The following is a 20,933-nucleotide window of genomic DNA, read 5'->3' on the forward strand; positions in this document are numbered from 1 at the left end:
TTGATGAGATTCTTTATTTCGCGGTGGAAATTAGCATTGTTGACTCACTCACTTTGGAGAACTCTATAACGATTATAATATGTATTAAATTTTATCTATTAATAATGCAGAGAATTTTACAAAGAAGGTTGTTGCTTGACAAAGCATAATTTAATTTGTTGGCCCAAGACTATGAATTATAGTAAATTTTTCTGTTTAAAGCCATTAGTACATTAGTAAATACTCATCAAGAACGAATACAATTAACTGATCCTTCTTTAAGACGGCTCAATTCCGCAGTATTTTTAGTATCGGTGATTTCTGGAGCTTTCCCGTTTGGAGCATGTCCATTTGCTGGAGGGCCAGCACCTTTACGGTTATGTTGCATATGGGATTGAACTAAATGACCAGCAGCTAAGGCAGAACAAAGCGAAAGTTCTGCAGCTAAGACTGCAGACGCAACGATACGTGCTAATTGCCTAGCATTATCACCTGGATTAGTAGGATGAGGTCCACGTACGCCTAATAAATCTAACATGGCGCCTTGAGGTTCCAAAATTGTACCACCTCCAATTGTACCAACTTCAATACAAGGCATAGAAACGGAGATTTGTAAATCACCACCCACGTTTTTCATCAATGTGATACAGTTCGACGATTCAACGTTCTGAGCTGGATCTTGTCCACAAGCTAAGAAGACGGCCGTAACCAAATTGGCCGCATGAGCGTTGAAACCACCTACTGAACCAGCCATAGCTGAACCGACTAAATTCTTACTAATATTTAATTCAACCAACGCGTCAACATCTGATTTAAGAACTTTCTGAACAACAGATGCTGGGATTCTAGCTTCTGCAACAACAGACTTACCTCTACCTTCAATCCAATTGATAGCAGCCGGTTTTTTATCGGTACAATAATTACCTGAAACAGATATCACTTCCATATCACTCCAGTCACATTCTTCTGACATGTATTTAAGAGAATATTCCACACCTTTAGAGATCATATTCATACCCATAGCATCACCAGTAGTTGTTCTAAAACGAATGAAAAGTAAAGTACCCGCTAATGCAGTTTGAATATGTTGCAAACGAGCAAATCTTGAGGTAGAATTAAAAGCCTTCTTAATCGTCTTTTGACCTTCTTCAGAGTCTAACCATAACTTACAAGCACCAGCTCTAGACAATGAAGGAAAAGAAACACACGGACCTCTAGTCATACCATCTTGAGTCAAAACAGATTCTACCCCACCACCAGCATTAATGGCTTTACAACCACGCATAGTAGATGCAACCAAACAACCTTCAGTAGTTGCCATTGGGATATGGTATGGTTTACCATCGATAATTAATGGACCTGCAACCCCAACTGGTAATGGCATATAACCGATAACATTCTCACAACATGCACCAAAAACTCTATCATAATCATAATGAGCGTAAGGTAAACGCTTGGTATCTAAGACAGGAGCATTAGCTAATTTTGCAATAGCTTTACGACGAACAAGTACGGCTCTAGTATTATCCGCTAATTGTTTTTCCAAGGCGTATAATGGCAATTTACCAGCAACAACTAAGGACGAAATTTCATTGTTATTCAATTCCTTAACCTTACCCTCTTTCATCACCGCAACGCATTCATCTAAAGGCAAATTCTTGGAAGGAGCAGATATTTCCAAATCTTCGTCACTGGAGGAATCCGATTCATCTAAATCAACAGCTGTAATTTTGTTATTTTCAATACCTGAGCCCAGTAAAGCCTTTGATGAGGCAACAACAGAACTTCTTCTTCTTTCAACTCCCGATTTGGGCCTAGATATTTCCTTTTCAATTAACTTGTTTGTTGCCGAAACTTGATAACGAGATGCATTCAAGAAGTATGCATTTGTTGAAATTGAAATAGCAAATCCGAATAACAAACATTTTGAAATAAGACTATCTCTAATAGCATGACTGATATGTTCTAAACATAATAAAATGAAATCCTCGGATTGGACCAATAATCCTAATGGCATATAAACAGTTGGGGTCAATAATGTTACCACAGTACCATGTTGACCAATTGATATATGTTTGGCAGTAGTCTTAGATAAATTCCTGGCATTCGAGAAAATACTGATAGAATCACCACCAGTTGCGTTGTATAACCAAGAACTACTCAACCAAAAGGCATGAAATCCAAAAAACCCAGCAATCATAGCAACTTTGAAAGAAACAATAGAAGTTTCTTGCGAGCTGAAGATTGATGCTTCGTTAGGATGTTCAATACTGGAAGATTGGGTTGCAACATTTTGGGCAATTATTGAGGAAATTCCATCTTCTTCTAAGGCATTTTTCAAGTACTCGGTACGACGAGCTCTGTTGATTTCAACTTTCAATGCCAAAATAGCAGAAAAGAATGTATAAACTAGCAATAAATCAAAGGCTAAGATAATTGAACTTAAAATACAGAAGTTCTTTAATCCTTCCAAATGTGGAGCATACATTGCACAAGTAAGCAACGCTCCAACAACAACAATATGGTCTCTCAATAAGCTGACTGTATGAGACGAAATGGCGTTAGAAACGATAGTCCTAACATCCTCTGGAGATGTTGAAGCCTTCAGAACTAAAGTTGCAATTGAAACCTTATGCTTGAAACCGATAATTGCCACTAAGAAAGGAATACCCTCAGTGATACTTAATAAAGGAACTTTAGTATCCAAAACTTTAGTGGTTGTGACTAAGGCGAAAAGGAATGCAAAAGTAGAAGAAGTAATGGTAGAAAACGCCAACCAGAAGTTGGAGCCAACTTGCTTCATATCGTAAAAAACCTTAATCAAAGTATACCACATAGCTATGTAAGCCACTGCAATTAACCCAACGTCGAATTTTTCAGCACCTTGGATCGCCGATTTAATCTTAAGAAGGCCACCACGAAGGTATTCATAATATCTGGTAATTCTGTTAGCATGTCTGGCCTTCCATGTCATACCATTATACGTAACCTTATCCATCGAGTTTAATGTACTTTCTAGTTCGTCTGTCTTTGTAACTAAAATACGCTCGTTGTTGTTACTGCCACTGAAGGTGCTTTTAATCAGAGGAATTTGTTGATTGTGTACTCGTTTAAATCTCAATGGTGCAACAGAAAACCTTTCAGCCTTAGGATACCCGTTCGGATCATCGATTTGCATCCAGTTTTTGTAGTCTGAAGTCCCTGGCGGGTGATAGTAACTTATCGAGTAGTCAAACTCGAAATTTTCTGGAACATACTCATTAACCACTGAAAGATAAGCTATTGAAGCTAATAACGCTGTAGCAATAATGATGTGAATCGGACGATGCGCCGATATACTCGCTAAAGCGCTCGTTGTGTTACTTATTAACTTTGGCATTTCTTATTGAAAATTGCTAAACAATTGTTAGTATTACCATCTTTAGAAGCTATTTGAAATCTTTTTTGGTATGAAAAAACGGCAATATAAAATTCCTCTCATTTTCTTCAATTACGACTGTATTAGAACATACTTTCTTCAATGCCTTTCAGTTTATTAGTAAAAGCTACTTTTATATCTAAAATTTACTCAGCGAGAGCGTCTAAAATTTTATACGACAGTTTTTTTTTTAAGAACGCGTTCCGTCAGGAACGACCACATTAAGTCGATGAGCTTTTTAGTATATTAAACAGAATTATATATATAAATGACAGTAAAGAAGCTAAATTAATGCACCTTGTAGATCTATTTGATAGATACTAACTTGATATCGAAAGTTAATTCAGAATTAGCAGGAAGACCTGGTAAAGCTTGACTACCGTAGCCCATCTTTGGTGGAATAACAACTCTTCTTTCACCACCAACAGCCATACCAGCGACACCTAAGTCGAAACCTTTGATACATTCACCTTTGCCTAAGCCAAACACGAAGGGCTTACCAGAGGTGTTCTTATCGAAAACTTTACCATTTTTCAATTTACCGATGTATCTGATACCAACTTTGTTACCGGATTTGGCAGTTTGACCCTTACCAGTTTTTCTGTCTTCGGTGACAACACCACCTAATAAGGTCTTGGTTGGGAACTTCTTAGAGGCTTCTTCCTTCTTTGGTTGTTCCTTCTTTGGTTGTTCCTTTTTTGGTTGTTCCTTCTTTGGTTCTTCCTTCTTTGGTTCTTCCTTCTTAGCCTTTTCCTTCTTTCCCTTCTTTTCGGTCTTTTCTTCAACTAAGGTAGAGCCAGTTGGGCCTTGTTCTAAGTCCTTGGTGAATTGAACAGACTTTTTGTCTTCCTTCTTGGCCTTCTTTGACTTCTTAGAAGTTGGAGCTTCTGGTTCTTCGGCGTTTCTCTTCTTGGAGCCTTGGGCTTCTTCTTCGACTAATTCTTCGATTTTGTTTTCGATATCGGAAGCATCTTCCAAGTCATCTAAGTCGTATTCTTCACCACCAATGATTTCATCTTCATCTGGAGTCAAGTTGTAGTCGTCTTCGCTGTCTTCATCGTATTCGTCTTCGGAATCTTCATCAGCTGGGTGTTCAACGTAGTTACCGGTCAAGTGAACAGGGTAAGAACCAGTAACAACAAAGTAAACTTCTTCATCTGGGGTGATAGTAAGGTCAATGGTTTGTTGGAATTGAACCTTTGGAGATAAAGTACAAACGACAAATTCGGAAACATCTTCGTCGTCTTCTTCGTCAGAAGATCCGTCAATATCAAGATCTTCTTCATCTTCGTCTTCTTCTTCTTCTTCGACCTTCTTCTTGTTTTGCTTCTTCTTGTTCTTTGGCTTGACTTCTTCTTCTTCTTCTTCGGAATCTAATTCGTCAGCTTCTTCAGCTTCGATGTCTAATAAATCATCATCAAGATCTTCGTCGTCAACGAATAAGTTAGATCTCTTCAATAATCTTAAGGTGGATGGTTCTGCTTTATCATCAACGGCTTCTGGGTCAACAGCAGCTAAGGTTAATCTGATGGTGACTGGATATTCATCATCAATAGCTTGAACCGGGTTGAATGGTTGAAGGGCTAAGTTATAGGTGGAAATTGGGATTAAACTAGACATTATTATTCTATCAATAAGTTATAACTAGTGTATTTGTTAGTATATATTGTAAACTAGGCTAGCCTTATATAAAATAAAACGAGATGAGGTATAGAAATTTTTTTTTCAACCAGTACTGCACGTGCGATGGACCTTAAGTACTAGTACTAGAGAATAATGTCTAACACGGCTACTACAACATGGCAATTAACGTTCAAAAACTGTATTAAATATACAAATAGAAAAATTTACACCACTATAACTTCATAACTATAACAATTGATATTAAAAGTAATTAAAATTCAATTTAGAACTTTAATAAATGTGGTTTGTCACCGCTCTTTAAGGAGAAAGAAGCAGATAAGTATTGCTTTAATAATGGAGTTTTCTTGATTTCAGATAATAAAGAGGCATCGACAGACTTTTGGTCAGCAACTCTTTCAGCCTTGATTTCTTTCTTTGGTTGAGCTTCGTTGAAGAATTCAGCTTCAGACTTCTTGGATCTTGGAACCTTTTCTCTAGCAAAGTATTCAACGTTGAACTTGGAAACATCAACACCTTCAACGTTAACCTTGGTGGAGGTGGCAATGACGTAACGAGAGTTAACTCTTCTTAATGGAACACCGTTGACCTTGAATGGACCGGAAACCAATAAGGTGTTGTCTTCTAAGTTCTTTAAGTAAACAACTCTCTTACCTCTGAATCTACCGGCCAACAAAATCAAGACGGTACCTGGAACTAACGAGGCACGTAACTTTTGTGGACGAGAAGTCTTTCTGGTTTGTCTTGCGACTGGAGCGTCTTCAGATTGGTACCACTTTGGAGCCTATAATTAGTTAGTAAAATGCCCATATTTTTTGCACGTTTGAGTGTATGGTCTTCATGACGTATTCTTCGGTCTCTGGTAGTGCTGATATTATCCTTTCACCACTTATGTCCCGGTTCTACGATTATGAACCATTTTCAACGTTTGGTCATATTTTCTGTTATTCCGTTGGTGGGTGTCCTACTTCGTCTGTGTGATCTCATTCCTCTCACATCACATTTTCTGGTATATCCTCGTCGATAGACGTCTCGTTTGGCTATTTTTCCATCATTGAAAAATTTTTCGGCCATCGATATTCGAACATCCCACTTGCCCAGACCCATATACATTCATGTTCCATCCACACACTGCATCGTGTATCCTTTAAATCACTTATAACATACAATTTGGCTCATTTTGATCTAGTTTTGGTGATAATTATAAATCAATAGTACTTTAAAATTTTAGGTGTTTTTTCTGAATAGCTATTTTTCACACTGGTAGCACTATGAGCCAACCTCGAACAAGATGACACAAAACAACTTTTTCGCTCACAAAATTTAGCAGGCTTCTATTACGTAAGTTTTTCGCAAATGCTTATAAATCAACCCTATCAAATGGCCCACCCATTGGATGAGTGCGTGCTTATACCAGCGTTCTGACGACTGGTATAGTATGTGCCATGTGACTTGTGGAAAAGCAGTCACACACCGCACCTGATGTTGGTGGATGGGTTTGGGGGATACTTATGGAGGCGGGGGAGGATGGCTGCAAAGCGATAGTCGTCCCGCATAAGGTATAAGGTTAATGTGAAACATAGCATGGTCGTAATGCAAGACGTGATATAACGTTGACAGTAAGACCGGTTGGTAGTAGTGATTTTCGGTTCAAAAAGCGCTCATCGGTCTGTCGGTTCTTCGAGGAAGATTCACCGGTTACGGTCTATAGTTAAATAAAAATGTCATATTAACTAAAGCGTAAATAATACAATAATGAGAGACATAGAACGGTAAAATAATAACATATAAAACAGAAAAGAAAAATAAATAGCAAGCACACTTGCTCGTCTAAATACCAGTGTCAAGATAGGTGACGTTGACAACCAAGGTACCCTGGCCAGTTTGGAAAGTGAAATCCTCGGTCTTGTTCAATGCTTCTACCAATGGAAGTCTTGCCAGAGCCAATTCAACCTTCTTTCCGAATTTGTGTGATTCCCTCACGAGGAAAATCAACTCATTGGACGATGCCGATCTGAAAGGAATTGATTCGTTCCATCTGTATCCGTCTTCGTGCAACTTAGCACCACGGGTTCTGAATAAGGTTCTGTCCTTGGTAGCGGTCTTCAAGATAGTCTTCACCTCGAGAACAGGACTCGAGAAGCCGTGCGCACTTACAATGGCAATTCTGCCAGGTAAGGTGTCGGGAGCATTCATACTGGTGACAACACTGCTTGTATCCGAGTCATTGTTTAATCCTGTTACAAAACCAAAGTTAGGTTTCTGTAATGGTGGGAGTAGGTCGGCATGGATGTTAGGAGCTGCATGGACTTCGCCAGCTGGCTTGTCCACCTTAATGTTTTCTGCCATTTTGTCGGCCTTTTCATCTTTCTTGGGATCGCCGGTCTCTCCTGGGCGTGCTGCTCCTTCTTCTTCTTCTTCTTCTTCTTCTTCTTCTTCTTCTTCTTCGCCTTCTCCTTCTTCGCGCCCCTCGCCTTCTTCTCCTTCATGATCGGCGCCTTCTTCCCTCTTTTGCAATTGACTTTGGCCTGCTCCACTTCTACCAGTTACGCCGGTTTGTCCTGTTCTTCCACTCATATGAGATGCAGTTTCATCGAATTCGTTGTTAGCTTGTGCGCCACCTTCTTCATCCATTGATTGCTTCTTCTTCAGTCTACCGAATCCCTTGATAAAGGATCCACCCTTACCTACGCCCTTACCGAGACCCTTACCAACTCCACCAACACCGTTAGCTGCCATGCCGACACCATCCGCAGCCAAGCCAACACCACCACCAACGGCTTTTAACGGTACGTTAGCAACGGAACTTAAATCAAGTGGCAATCCACTTTCTGAATCGAGTGTTGGTCTGAGATATTCTGGTCTGAATGTTCCTCTCAAGTTTAAAATTCCTTGAGTATCAAAGTTGACAGTAAATTGTGTAGATCTCAATGGTTCTATAGTAGACATGTCTAAGTTGATTCTACCTAATAAATCAGGCTTATGTGTTAAATCCCAGTCATAAACTTCCAATAACACTATTTGTCTAGATCTTGACATTAATGGGATGTCAACCGACTCGTTCCAAACAGGATCTAATGTCTTTCTCTTCTTATCAGTCTTATAAATCTCAACACCATCAAGCTTAACACTAAGGAATGGATCTGACTTACCATTAGAATCAACTGATTTTAAGCCTTCGGCACTCAAAATATCCAACTTAAACTTACCAACATCTAAGATCGTATCAAATGGTGCTAACTTCACGGCTGATGGAATATATTCTAACTGCACCCTAATAGTATTCTTTTCGTTAATTTTCAAGTCAATTGGGTTGTCATACGATCTCTTTAATATTTCAAGGGTATCGAAAGTCTTTTCATGAACAATATCCTTTTCCTTATCGACTTCGAATTTTTTAGCAAGTCTAAAAATGAGCTTGGAGTTTGGTAAATCTCTAATAAATGCTTCACTTTTAGATTTAACATCCAATTTCCTACCTTCAGTTCTAGCTGTAACAGATGATGGGTAAGCATGATCATCAAATAGAGTATGAACAAAAAAATCTGGTTTGCTGAATTTGCCTCCTTCGATATAAACATTGATATTACCCGTTCTATATTTAATAGCTGTTTCTAATGGCATGTGAATTCTTTCAACTTCTGGTAATTCGTCATCTTCAATGTCAACCCATTGATATTCATCTGGATGTTCTTTGAACTTCTTTTCATCCTTTCTTCTTTGTTCAGCTTCGTCAGCTTCCTTCTTCTTCAAGTGTTCTAAGTATTTATCTTTGTTATTCATTTGAGAGAGTGTGTAAACCGGAATAGTTGGAACAAATGAAACCGAATAAGACATGAAACCTTGATGTTGGCCATTGAGTAAAACAGGTTGTTCAATAATTTCGTTCGAACCATCGTATCCCAAATAATACCCTTCGTCGTTTTTCTTTAAAAATTCGTTAACATGGACTGCGCAAGTACCTAAGCTTCTATCATTCTGGTCTGCTTCTTCATCCATAACTTCTAATAAGATATGTTGATGATCATTGGCGATTGGAACAAAACAAACATGGTTAAACGCGGGATCTAATGTATCAGCAATGGTCAGAGTCTTGCCTCTGATATTACCATTCATCATAACTCTAACATAAGGATCAACTTTACCAACAGCTTCCAAATTCTTAAGACCGGTTGCAGAACGCAAGTGAATTCTGAGACCTCCGATAGAAGCATTGAAATGAGTATCAACATTTTCATCGGTCATACCTAAAGCCTTCCATGTAGCACCAATTCTAACCTTAGTTGGAGGTGCATCAGGTCTAACAGGGGCACATTGAATCCATTCTTGACCTCTACCACTTTCAAATACTAAGTCTTGTAAGTTTGCTTCCAATTGACCAACAACAGCATCTTCAACAGAATCTTTGATAAGAACGGTAACAGTAGTTTCAGATTGTTGAGTAATTAATGATTCAATTGTTTGATCCCATGATGGTTCATTATTCTGTCTAAGTCGACGGCAACTCTTAACCAATTCGTGATTGACATAAATTTCAGCATATGGATTTAAAATACCAACAACTGACTGAGTGATATCCAAATCCTTAGCCTCGTGTAAGGTCAATTTCATAATACCAACCTCTGACTCGGTAATCTCTTTCTTACTACCATCTTCTAAAACCATTGGTTCTAAGATTGGGAAGTACTTAAGGTCATACTCAATCTTACCAACAACTTTACCACCTTCCATGATATTCTTTGTAACATCATTAAACGTCTCCTTTTGCAATAAGTCGGCTAACGGAATCTGAACATTACCAATTAATTTATCATTTTGTTCCTGCTCGATCAAATTGTAAACATTAAAGTTCAAGAAATTTGACTCTAACTGATTCAATAATATATATTTGGTTTCCATGAACACCGGAGATGAAATCAGTTTCTTAACCTTTGTTCTCTCGTCGATATCAGCGTTACATTCAATTTTCATTTGTACATAAGGATGAAGCTGCTTGGTTTTTTCAGTAGGCTTCAAGTTAGTACAACGCTTAACAGTAATGGCAAGACAACCAATTGCACCCAAAGACAGCTGGGCCAACAATTCTTCAACATCAATATCCAAAGAATTAGGAGCATATAACATAGGTCTCAAATTGGCATGGATTAATCCGTTAACAAAAGAGGCTAAACCAGGGATAAGAGACATAATGTCAAGCCCAAAGGTATCACCACCAACAGGCTTCAAAACATAATCAATAGCAGGTGCTTCCAAAAACTGAATAGATACCATTTTAACGTGTGGAAAGTTATGATTCAACTTTAATTTAATATTCATGCGTCCTTTAAACGACATGTCTTCTACTAAAATTGGTAAAGATTTACTAATAAAAGCCTTACCCACCCTGACACCTAAGGCAACCTTTGGGTTGATCTTTCTTTTAATTTCATTCTTAGTCATATCATCAGTATCATTTGGTGCAAAGGAAAACGCCCAATCCATCTCAATATGATCATGGCCCTTTCTCGTATAAGACTTGATACTATCAACTCTTGGTGCTTTGGAACCAAGAGTGAACTCATCCAATGACAAGGCTTCAATACCAAATCCTGGTGCTTGATCTTTCAAAACTTCGTTAGCTTGGAACATAACTTGTTCTGATAATGCTGGCATATAAATAACCCAAAACTTATCCATAAAAGAATTTAACCATTCCATGGTTTCCAATTCATTTTCTAACCTATTGCTAGCAGTAACCCTGGTCATGTCATCTCTTACATCTCTATTGAATCTCCTAAATTCGGCTCTGTAGACAGAATTGGTGAACAACAAAATGAACCCCAATGACAAAATACCTCCTCCAAGTCTGGCTATCAACCAGCAGAAGAAGCATGTACCGATCATTAAGGAACTATTCCAGTACCAATCACCGTAAAAATGATCTACGACATAGTTCTCAATCGACTTCATAACCTTCAAGGCCTTCGACTTGTCCTCGATCGAACTGCTTTCCCAAGGACCAACGTTCTCCCAGGAAAACGTAGTTTGATCGCGAACACTAACTTTCTCTGGCGGCGGAGGTTTCTTAATCCCTGAATTGTCAGACCCATCTAACGGAGCGCTTCTCACATTCAAATTAGCATTCACTCTTCTATTGTGTTCGTCAATATCTTCCTTATTCGGACGACGAGGATCGACATCTTGCGGTGATTTTTGCTATATGCGTTAGTATCTTTGCTTTATTCGAAATCAATTAGAATTGTTGGAAAAACCAATCACTCTTCATTCGGTTCTTCGTTAAAAAACATATCCCGATATGACATAGGTATTTTTCAACCTCATCAATGCCCCACGATAATGCTACTTACTATCCCCATAGTGTTGATATATTATATTTCCACTAAAGATAATAACAAACTAATCAATTGAATAGAATTAATTAATTACTCTTTAATTTCACTTGTTTTTTCTGGTGTAGACCGTATTATAGCTGGAGCAAATTCAAAATTCAGGAACAAACAATGCAATTCTTCGTTGCGTTTGATTGCGATTTTTTTTTAATAGCCTCTCTCACGTGTACATTCACCGATTGTCTTCTGAGATATTGTCTTTTTGACTATAATATATAAGCATGTATAAGATGTCGTGATGGTTCTTTTGATCCAAGAAGGTATTGGTATTACCATTGGTATTGCTATGGTGATTATGTGGAAGTGTGTCATTTTAGGGGTGTAAACATTAAGCAGAATATTTTGCAATAATTTCTCATTTTTGTCAAGAATTCGTGATAATTTGTAGATAGGAATGTTTAATTGTAGATGTAAAATGAGGATGAATAGGAGGAAGAATAAAGCGATAGGAGGACTATAGGGACTGGATTTAATAATGTATGTTATCTTGGACTATTTGGGAAACGATGGTACATGCATGGTAAGATGGAAGAGGTTATCAGAAGGTAGCTGGGAACCTTGGTAGAATTAATGGCAGAATTTAATAACAGAGTCTGACAGGAGACTATGTCACGAAAGAAGAGAAATCTATAGAAATACCAAGTAGAATAACTGATATCTTGAGGAAAAATAAAAGCTGCAAAATGCACCATGCGATGTATTGCAAGGTCTGAGCTCGTAGCAAGCGAAAATATATGACCAGCACACGAGAACACGCCGCAGAACATGGCCCTATGATACAGATACTACACGGCCACCCTTCAAGGACACATTTACTACAATCGACATAACGAAATGTAATGTTATTAAATGAAATACTTAAAACCTTTATTTAATAGAAAAGTAGACTACGATTCACAATTCAATTTAAACAGTTTCTAAGACAACATCCTTGAAACCAGCGGAGACTTTTTTGCCCTTTTCTTCAGTAGAACCTTCACCGTGTAAGGCTAATAAAGAACCTAAATCGAATTTTGGTTGTTTCAATAATTTAACCTTTCTAATGTGAATGTTTTGTAATGGTAAGATGGTTTGGGTAGATTTTTCAATTTCACGGCCAATGACTTCTGGAATCAACTTGGAGGTTAATTGAGCTAAGGTACAGTTGGAAACTTCTCTTTGCATGATTTCAATCATCTTCTTTCTAACTTCTCTCAACTTAGAGGATTGGGCGTAAGTGGTCTTTCTGATTTGGTTAGCTTGTCTCTTGGTGAAGGCAATAGCAAAAATTCTCAAGACGTAATCATCGGAAGTCTTAACGGTAACGTTAGCTTCGACTAATGATTGCCATTTTCTGACCAAAGATCTCAATTTGTCGGTGGTGAAGTCAATACCGTGGAAGTTGGTCAACAAGTTCTTACCTTGGACTTCATCAACTCTCAACTTGACCTTTCTGGAAGAGTGGTCTTCAGAACCTTGTAAATCAGCTAAACAGACTTCGACAACACGGCCCTTTAATCCGTCAGCAGCATTCTTTAAACCAGTGGATCTGTTAATTAAGGTCTTACCAACGGCTCTGTTTTCAAAGGTGGATGGGGCCTTGATGTCAAACCATTCCTTCTTGGTGAAAGGGTCGATGACCTTCTTCTTCAATCCCTTCTTACCCTTGGACAATCTCTTATTCTTACCAACAGCCATACTTGTAGTTTAGGTATAATACTAATTATAAGAATTAATTAATCTTACTTTTGAAGTTTTTTTTCACAATATTTTTATCCAGTCTCACGGGGACTAACTAAGGAATTTTTTTTTTCACCGACGAACACTGAGCGGGTTTACAGGTTGAGTTGTTTGTATGGGTGTGCGGATCTGTTGTTCGAATTAGGCGCGCAACCGGCCGGTGGCGTTTACAGATTAGCTTTTGACGGATAGTATCGCCGTGACTGTCTTTTCATGAGCCACGAGACAAAGAGGGCTCCCGACCGCGACATTTTTATTCAATCAATCGGGCCCCCAGTGGAGGGTCCCGGTGAGACCGGCGAAGGTGGAACCTGCAGGACGCTGCCATTAACTATCGGGTCAAACCTATATTCCCAATTAGGAAAAGACTTCAGCACGTGAGTTTTGGGAAAAATGGAATGAAATGCAAACAAAGCGAATCAGAAGACGAGTTTTGGTAGACATTTGAGCTATAATACGTAATTGTGCACCGAATAAGGACATACTAGGATCATAGAGTATGGAAGAACAACAAGAAGACCATAATAATCAGTATGTGAAGAATTTGTAGAGATTTTGGGCACCGTAGGTGGATACAGAGCGCATGAGACAAATACTAACACGAACAGGGTGGCTCTCAAGATAGGGCTCATAGGAGACTCGCAGATCGGCAAGACATCGTTGATGGTGAAATACGTCGAGGGATCGTTTGATGAAGACTACATTCAGACACTTGGGGTGAATTTTATGGACAAGAAGATACAGATCCGCAATACGGTGATAACGTTCTCGATATGGGATTTAGGGGGACAGAAGGAGTTTATCAATATGCTTCCATTGGTATCGAATGACGCGGTGGCAATACTATTTATGTTCGATCTTACTCGCAAGTCGACGTTGAATTCAATCAAGGAGTGGTACAGACAGGTGAGAGGGTTCAATAAGACGGCGATTCCGTTCTTGGTGGGGACCAAGTACGACCAGTTTATAGATTTACCATACCAGGACCAGATGGAAATTACGCAGCAGGCCAAGAAGTTCGGTCATGCCATGAAGGCCCCAGTCATATTTTGTTCTACAAGTCACTCGATAAATGTTCAGAAAATATTCAAAATCATCTTGTCCAAAGCATTTGACTTGCGATTGAATTTGGACGAGATAGTCAACGTTGGCGAGCCCATCCTCCTATATAAATAGACGTCTTATTCTCTCAACCTATTGCATTTGCTATTAATGTATGATTTTAATGATAGATCCTGGTTAGCTTGTAGATAAACGGACGAAAACTATATACAGGACGCGATAGAAACCCATTTCATGAAAGATTCCAGTTACTATCTCTGATCTACGGTAGAATTGATCTTTAATATACGACAATGGCAAAGAGTCAAAGAGATCTAAAGGGATGGCAATATTTCTTGGATGATGCAGAGTTAAATAACACCGATAGTGTTAATGGGGAGCCCACAACACCGTCTCGTAGAAGTCGAAGAGGTAAATCTACTAGTAGTCAAAAGATATCGTTGAAAAGAGAAGAAGACGAATTGGAAATTAAGGAGGGCGATTTCTTGCTTGTTCAACAAGATAATAATTCCCCTGAGGTTGCAATTGTTAAAGAGATTAAATTTGGTAATGATAATTTTCTTGACATTATTGTTTCGTGGTTCATACGAATGAGAGATATTGAGGAGGCCGATTTACCTAAAGTTGAAGAATACAAAGAAAGGTCTCAACTTAACGAGAATGAGCTTTTTATAACTTCCTACTTGGACGAGGTTAAGTTAGGTGAAATAATAGACAAAGTTAATATACTATCAGAGGAAGAATTCAACAATGATATTGTAATTGACGATTCCAATAAAGCAAGTACTTTTATATGTCGAAGAGGATGCGATTCGGCTGGCGAGTTATTCACTGATGTATTTGACTTCAGGGATCTATGTGTGTTGTTCGAAAAGAACCACCATGAATTTATTGAATTTATCAGACGTAAAACAGTACCAGTCGCCTATAACGCAAATAAGACCCATGACAAGTCAAAGTCAATAAAGGACAAGCTAGATGAAGTTGAAACGAAGAAACCTAAACAAAAAACTGTATCTAAGCAAATACTTGATGAAGAAGAAGAAAATAATGATAGCTCTGATGAATTTGAATCGGCCATAGATTTGCAGGATGAACCTTCAAGCGATGAGCTCGAATCAGACGAAGACGCTAGTGAGTCCAAGAATAAAAGTCCGAGGAAAAGGAAAGCAAGTCTGAAGCCAAAGGCGGTAAAGGAGAAACAAAAACGTGTAAAGATACCGAATAATCATTCTAAATTTGATGACGAGTCGAGACAATTCATCACCTCTGTCGTGAGTCCCTTAAATAAGAGAATGAAAATCAAAGATTCGTCCAAACCATCCATATTAGCGTTATCTCCAAGAAAGCCGAAAAAGGGTGTATCTAAAGGTGAGAATGGCAAAAATGGAAGTTTAGGAGTAGATGCATCGTCAGAAGCATTCAAAGAGTTGAAAGAAAAATTGCACACATCTACCAGATTATCCTCATTACCGTGTCGTGAAGATGAATTTACATCTATTTATCTAAACCTAGAAACTGCTATACAGGAACAAACTGGTTGTTGTTTATATGTAAGTGGTACTCCAGGAGTAGGCAAGACGGCGACAGTACGAGAAGTCATTGCACAATTAAGAGAATTAACCGAGATGGGTGAGTTGAATGATTTTGATTACCTTGAAATAAATGGGTTAAAATTGCTTTCGCCAAATGTAGCTTATGAAAAATTATGGGAAAAGATCAGTGGTTTAAAGGTTACGGCATCGAATGCTGCCTTGCTCTTAGAGAGCTATTTTAGTCAAGATACACCCCGTAAACCTTTGATTGTACTTATGGATGAATTGGATCAAATTGTAACTAAAAAGCAAAACGTCATGTATAATTTTTTCAATTGGCCCACGTATTCTAATTCGAAATTGATTGTTATCGCAGTTGCAAACACCATGGATTTACCTGAACGAGTGCTATCTAATAAAATCTCTTCAAGGTTGGGGTTGAGAAGAATTCAGTTTATTGGTTATACTTTTGAGCAGTTAGGGTCAATTATAAAGCATAGATTAGATATGCTCACGAAGCAGAATAAGAGAAAGGTTATTATCAACAGCGATGCTATTGGTTTTGCGTCCAGAAAGGTGGCTAGTGTGAGTGGAGATGCCAGAAGGGCTTTAACTATTTGCCGCAGAGCTGTTGAGATTGCTGAGAAGGATTTTTTATCCAGTAAGGAAGATCCTGGAAATGAACAGGAAATCGAAAATGAATCATATCATGTACAAATATCGCATATTTCTAAAGCCATCAATGAAACGGTCAACAGTCCGATCTCTCAATTCTTAATGAGTTTACCATTTGCGTCCAAACTAGTTCTTGCTGGTGTATTACTTAGAATGAAACGTTCTGGTTTAGCAGAGAATTCGTTGGGTGATATAATAGACGAGATGAAAAATTCGTTAACAATGCTTACTTCCAGAGACGGTGATAAGGTATTAGAGGCAATTGATTCTAAAATGACTCTTATAGACTTACTATATGGGAATGGTCTTCTCCAAAACCTTGATTCAACCTTTAATCTGAAAGATACTAACATTAGAATACTTAGGTTCAAATACATTGTTAACGAGTTAGTTGAGAATGGTATTTTACAACAAAATGTCAGAGGCGAAAGACATAGTCTCATTAATTTGAATATTTCTGAAGAAGAAATTGTTTCTGTATTGAAGCGGGACAAGGAAATAAGTAGTATACTTTGAACAATATTTGTAGTTAATTGATACCGAAAAAATAGAATATCGCTGCATCTTATCTATTTGATGCGACATCGAATACAAAAAAAAATTTAGTCAAATTTTCAGTTATCTTTAGTTTAAAGTAGATTTCTTTGTAAAATGACCCTGATAGATCCTACTGACTTTATTGAAGCTGAAGAAGGAGTGAACTCCTTAAGATTTGGAGATGAAAAACAGCAAGCAAAGTTTGAACTTGGTGTTTGTATGTGCATTTATAAATGGGATGAGCTAAACACTGCAGTTATAAATTCCTGGGGTGGCCCAAATTCTGCTGATAAGAGAGACTGGATTTCAGGTATAGTGATAGATTTATTCAGTGAAAGAATAGTCGATGTTCAATTGATTGAAGAAACTTTATTATATGCTATGGTTGATGAATTTGACACCGAGGTTGACAATGAATCCGCACTTGTTATTGCAGACATGATTGTGAAGATCTATAGAGAGGTTTACCTTAAGAAATACGATGTTTTAGACGAACTTTACTCAAGATGGCAACAAAAAGTACAATCAAGCCAAGGTCAACAGGAAAAAATTGTAATTAATGAAGATCCTAATAATCCAGATGTTTCCGATAGTGAAGATGAAGATGAAGATGAAGACGAGACACCAGTTTTGGTACAAAATGGTGACTCTATGGATGTAGATGAACCACCAGCACCAATAGTTGATGATGATGGGTTTGAGCTAGTACAAAAGAAAGGGCGTAAAGGAGGAAGACGATAAACGAAATTGTACTTTATGCTTTCTCAAGTCTATAATTACCTATATAAACTAAAATGTAAATTAAATCTAAAATATACAAACGAATTAAATAATCGATAAGAGTATGGCTCTCACATGCAGACTGAGTTCCTAGGAGTATTTGTTCTTGATCTGTTTAATGTGTTCAAAGAATGTAATGAACTAACAGAATTTCTCGGGATGTACTTACCAAAGCATGCTTCTTGCTCATCAATTGGAGTGTTTAAGATGGAGTTCGCAGACTGCATTGAGGATATACTAGATGAACTGTTGTTTCGGATACGGAAGTCACTAAATTTTCTTGCTAACGTACTTGCCATATCATTTACCCCATTAGGTGTACTCGGGGAAGCCATGACGTTATTGGCTACTTTTGCGTTAGCTGAACCAAAAAATCCTTCATTAACGGCAGGCTCTATCTTAAATAATTTGATCGAGGTGTATGCCCAGGGGTTAATGTTGGTAAGAGCACTTTCAACGTAACTGGAAACCACATCAGAATCGTTTGACATCGTCCCTGTACCTGTTAATTGCATGTTCAAACCAGCCCAGCCTGAGGTAAGCTTACTAAACGAAACCAAAGTTGATGAAAAATTCTTCATAATCTTATTCTTATATCCAGTAAATGCCTTGACGTTGTCTCCAGCATTATATACATTACCAAACAAAAGCGACATATACCACCCTAAAGATAGGTGGCTCCAATTAAATTTCAATGGTTCTAGTGGAGTTGTAGGTAAAAAATCATAGTTCAATTGTCCTTTATTCTCCTGAATTAACTTATCGAAATCTGTGGATTCGATGTATTTAACTAGCAAAAAGCTATCAATGCTTGGACCTTCTCTACTAGACCATATCTCCTTCAAAACGAGCTTCAAATGAGGGATAATTATAGTTAATATAATTCTTAAAGAATCATTTCCGCCCCACGATCTTTTCAAAGGTGCATCTTTCGGTAATTTATCTCTAGCCTTCTGAGACATACCAGTCGGTGGCTTGGGTCTCAATGCAGAATCAATTGCTTGTGATTCGTCTTCAAAGAAATTTAAATCAAATTCAGGAGTCAGTGGCGGTATAGACCCACTTACATTTGAACCATGCCTCGATTTTGGACTTGTAAAATTATTTATGAAAATAGAATCATTTGCCTCTGATTCTATAGAAGAACTAATGGATACTTGATCAGATCTATTAGAATCAATTTGTTGCAACGGACTGATATTTTCGTCTTCATTATCATCTATCGAATTCAATACAAGAGTGTCCCCACTGAAGTATTCTGTACTGAAACTGTAAATTGTGCTCCAGACTTGATCATACACCTTTTCATTCTTTAGCATCGAAAATAAGAGCATTCTTGATGGTTTTGGATACTTAATTATGGCTGTGCAAACAGATCGAAATATTAATGCAAGTAAATCAGCATTGAACGATGCATCTAATAAAAATGGACGAGTGGAGAATTTTAGTATCAATTGGGTGATAGACGAACATGCACCATACGAAAGACCACCTCTTGGATTAGAATTGCCTAATTTTTTCTCCGGGTCATCCTTCACTTCTATGTCTTTACTAGAAACCACAGGGATCAAATTATATAAAATCTCTACTAAAGTAGTCAATAACAAACTTGGTTTTGCATTGTTTGTGTTATTGCTCCCTGATGATAAAGTAATCAATAACTTGCATATTTGAGTAACAATGAAATCTCTATAAGTCACTGGTCCTGGACTTATTTTATAACCAGTAGGCAAGGACTCATAAAATGTAAGATCCATTGGTTCGAATAATTTATCCATTATTAAGCAGTCTGAGGATAAGTATAAAATGAAGTAAGAAAATATGCGAACTGAATTTTTATGATTGACATTCCTATGATAAGTGCATACATAGTACAACATTATCACTAGTAATTCATGCAAGTATCTTTCTCCAACTAAAGTTCTGAAGGATTTATTACATTGAAACAATTCCCACAAGAGCATTATACACTCGGTAGCCCATATTGATACTTGGTTTTGTCGACCTGTATTCAAATTAAATTTTAAATTTTCAGATTCTTTAGAACTTTGCATAGGTGCTCTCAAGACATTGATCAAATATGATGCCAAAAATAGTAATTCATTCTCTTTACGTAACTTACCAATATACACCCGTGCCATATTGAATGGCTTAGCCGTCGTAAGTAAGTTTAGATCATACAAGAATTGTAAGTTAGGTTGCGAAGGTAATGGGTAGACAATCATTAGTGTCAATAGTTGGGTCGCATAAGTAACACATAGATGTCTCATTTCAGTGAGCTCAATATTCCTGTAGAATAGCATATTTTCCTCAACGGGACTTCTAGCAGATCTGCACAACAAGTTCATCAATGAGCATACAAGAATCAATAGCTCCACACGCGGCGTAGTGGCTACCAATAATGTTAAAAACTTCGACCCATTCGATACAACTTGAGATGGAACCAGATAAACCGAGGTTGTCATCAAAACAAGCATAAGTTTCAATACCTCCATTCGATTACTATCAATTATGAGATTCGGAGTTTGATATTTTGCTGTTGTTCCAATACCTGGCTCCCATACACTCATCATTCTTTTACTACCGCTTCTGCCCTCATCGCCAATTGGTACATCCATTGTAAACGATCTGATAAACAACAAGTCCACGAGGCATTTCACTATATTAACACCGAGAATATTTTCTTTATTTACAGTCTTTTCATTCTCTTTTTCACCTCCTAGCACGCTTACTGGTGTCTGAATATTATTCAAAGATGACCCAGTGGCCACTGTCATCGGGTCGAACGTTTCAGACCAAAACAAAATATCATCCAATTCACTACAATACTCGGGTAATTCAAATACAAATGGAAGTAGTTTTGTTAAAAAACGGATGCAGTTTAATAATTCGGATACTGGAGCATCCTTACTAGGGAAATTTTCATGCTGTGCTAAATAAGTAAGCCTCAATATCAACACCCTTATCATCAATACAAAATTAGCCCTATTTTGTTCCCGAATAGTTCTTATGTCATACGGTGTGATTAATTCATAAATATCACTCGTGGTCTCTGGTTCCTTCCAGAATGCATCCCAATAGGTAGAATCAGAGCTGGGTATTAACCTTCCTTGTCCTAATTTAAAAAAGTGATTTTTAAACCTAAGTCTCTCTTCTGCCGTTTTCATAATTACAACATTAAGATCTCCAACAACTCAG

The 20,933-nt window shown here is 37.7% G+C and overlaps 9 protein-coding genes across 9 annotated transcripts; 3 read left to right on the forward strand and 6 right to left on the reverse strand. All coding sequences in view use genetic code 12, as the record gives it.

Moving 5' to 3' along the window:
• Window positions 1–226: 226 nt before the first annotated feature.
• DEHA2D09372g (DEHA2D09372p) lies at window positions 227–3,358 on the reverse strand (the record flags this gene model as incomplete). Its single annotated transcript, XM_458872.1, has 1 exon — window positions 227–3,358. One exon carries the CDS (start codon window positions 3,356–3,358, stop codon window positions 227–229), a length of 3,132 nt encoding a protein of 1,043 aa, XP_458872.2.
• A 345-nt stretch (window positions 3,359–3,703) lies between these two features.
• Window positions 3,704–5,017, reverse strand: DEHA2D09394g (DEHA2D09394p; the record flags this gene model as incomplete). Its single annotated transcript, XM_458873.1, has 1 exon — window positions 3,704–5,017. The coding sequence occupies one exon, from the start codon at window positions 5,015–5,017 to the stop codon at window positions 3,704–3,706; it is 1,314 nt and encodes a 437-aa protein (XP_458873.1).
• A 286-nt stretch (window positions 5,018–5,303) lies between these two features.
• On the reverse strand, window positions 5,304–6,217 carry DEHA2D09416g (60S ribosomal protein L6; the record flags this gene model as incomplete). Its single annotated transcript, XM_458874.1, has 2 exons — window positions 5,304–5,822; window positions 6,206–6,217. The coding sequence occupies 2 exons, from the start codon at window positions 6,215–6,217 to the stop codon at window positions 5,304–5,306; spliced, it is 531 nt and encodes a 176-aa protein (XP_458874.1).
• Window positions 6,218–6,868: 651 nt separating this feature from the next.
• DEHA2D09438g (DEHA2D09438p) lies at window positions 6,869–11,394 on the reverse strand (the record flags this gene model as incomplete). Its single annotated transcript, XM_458875.1, has 2 exons — window positions 6,869–11,233; window positions 11,386–11,394. The coding sequence occupies 2 exons, from the start codon at window positions 11,392–11,394 to the stop codon at window positions 6,869–6,871; spliced, it is 4,374 nt and encodes a 1,457-aa protein (XP_458875.2).
• A 939-nt stretch (window positions 11,395–12,333) lies between these two features.
• DEHA2D09460g (40S ribosomal protein S1) lies at window positions 12,334–13,104 on the reverse strand (the record flags this gene model as incomplete). Its single annotated transcript, XM_458876.1, has 1 exon — window positions 12,334–13,104. The coding sequence occupies one exon, from the start codon at window positions 13,102–13,104 to the stop codon at window positions 12,334–12,336; it is 771 nt and encodes a 256-aa protein (XP_458876.1).
• Window positions 13,105–13,645: 541 nt separating this feature from the next.
• DEHA2D09482g (DEHA2D09482p) lies at window positions 13,646–14,322 on the forward strand (the record flags this gene model as incomplete). The annotated part of the gene is made up of 2 exons (XM_458877.1): window positions 13,646–13,677; window positions 13,755–14,322. The coding sequence occupies 2 exons, from the start codon at window positions 13,646–13,648 to the stop codon at window positions 14,320–14,322; spliced, it is 600 nt and encodes a 199-aa protein (XP_458877.1).
• A 179-nt stretch (window positions 14,323–14,501) lies between these two features.
• Window positions 14,502–16,934, forward strand: DEHA2D09504g (DEHA2D09504p; the record flags this gene model as incomplete). Its single annotated transcript, XM_458878.1, has 1 exon — window positions 14,502–16,934. The coding sequence occupies one exon, from the start codon at window positions 14,502–14,504 to the stop codon at window positions 16,932–16,934; it is 2,433 nt and encodes an 810-aa protein (XP_458878.2).
• Window positions 16,935–17,069: 135 nt separating this feature from the next.
• Window positions 17,070–17,696, forward strand: DEHA2D09526g (DEHA2D09526p; the record flags this gene model as incomplete). Its single annotated transcript, XM_458879.1, has 1 exon — window positions 17,070–17,696. One exon carries the CDS (start codon window positions 17,070–17,072, stop codon window positions 17,694–17,696), a length of 627 nt encoding a protein of 208 aa, XP_458879.2.
• Window positions 17,697–17,806: 110 nt separating this feature from the next.
• DEHA2D09548g (DEHA2D09548p) lies at window positions 17,807–20,902 on the reverse strand (the record flags this gene model as incomplete). Its single annotated transcript, XM_458880.1, has 1 exon — window positions 17,807–20,902. One exon carries the CDS (start codon window positions 20,900–20,902, stop codon window positions 17,807–17,809), a length of 3,096 nt encoding a protein of 1,031 aa, XP_458880.2.
• Between the last annotated feature and the right edge of the window lie 31 nt (window positions 20,903–20,933).

Source organism: Debaryomyces hansenii, assembly GCF_000006445.2.
Source record: "Debaryomyces hansenii CBS767 chromosome A complete sequence".
Lineage (NCBI taxonomy): Eukaryota > Fungi > Ascomycota > Pichiomycetes > Serinales > Debaryomycetaceae > Debaryomyces > Debaryomyces hansenii.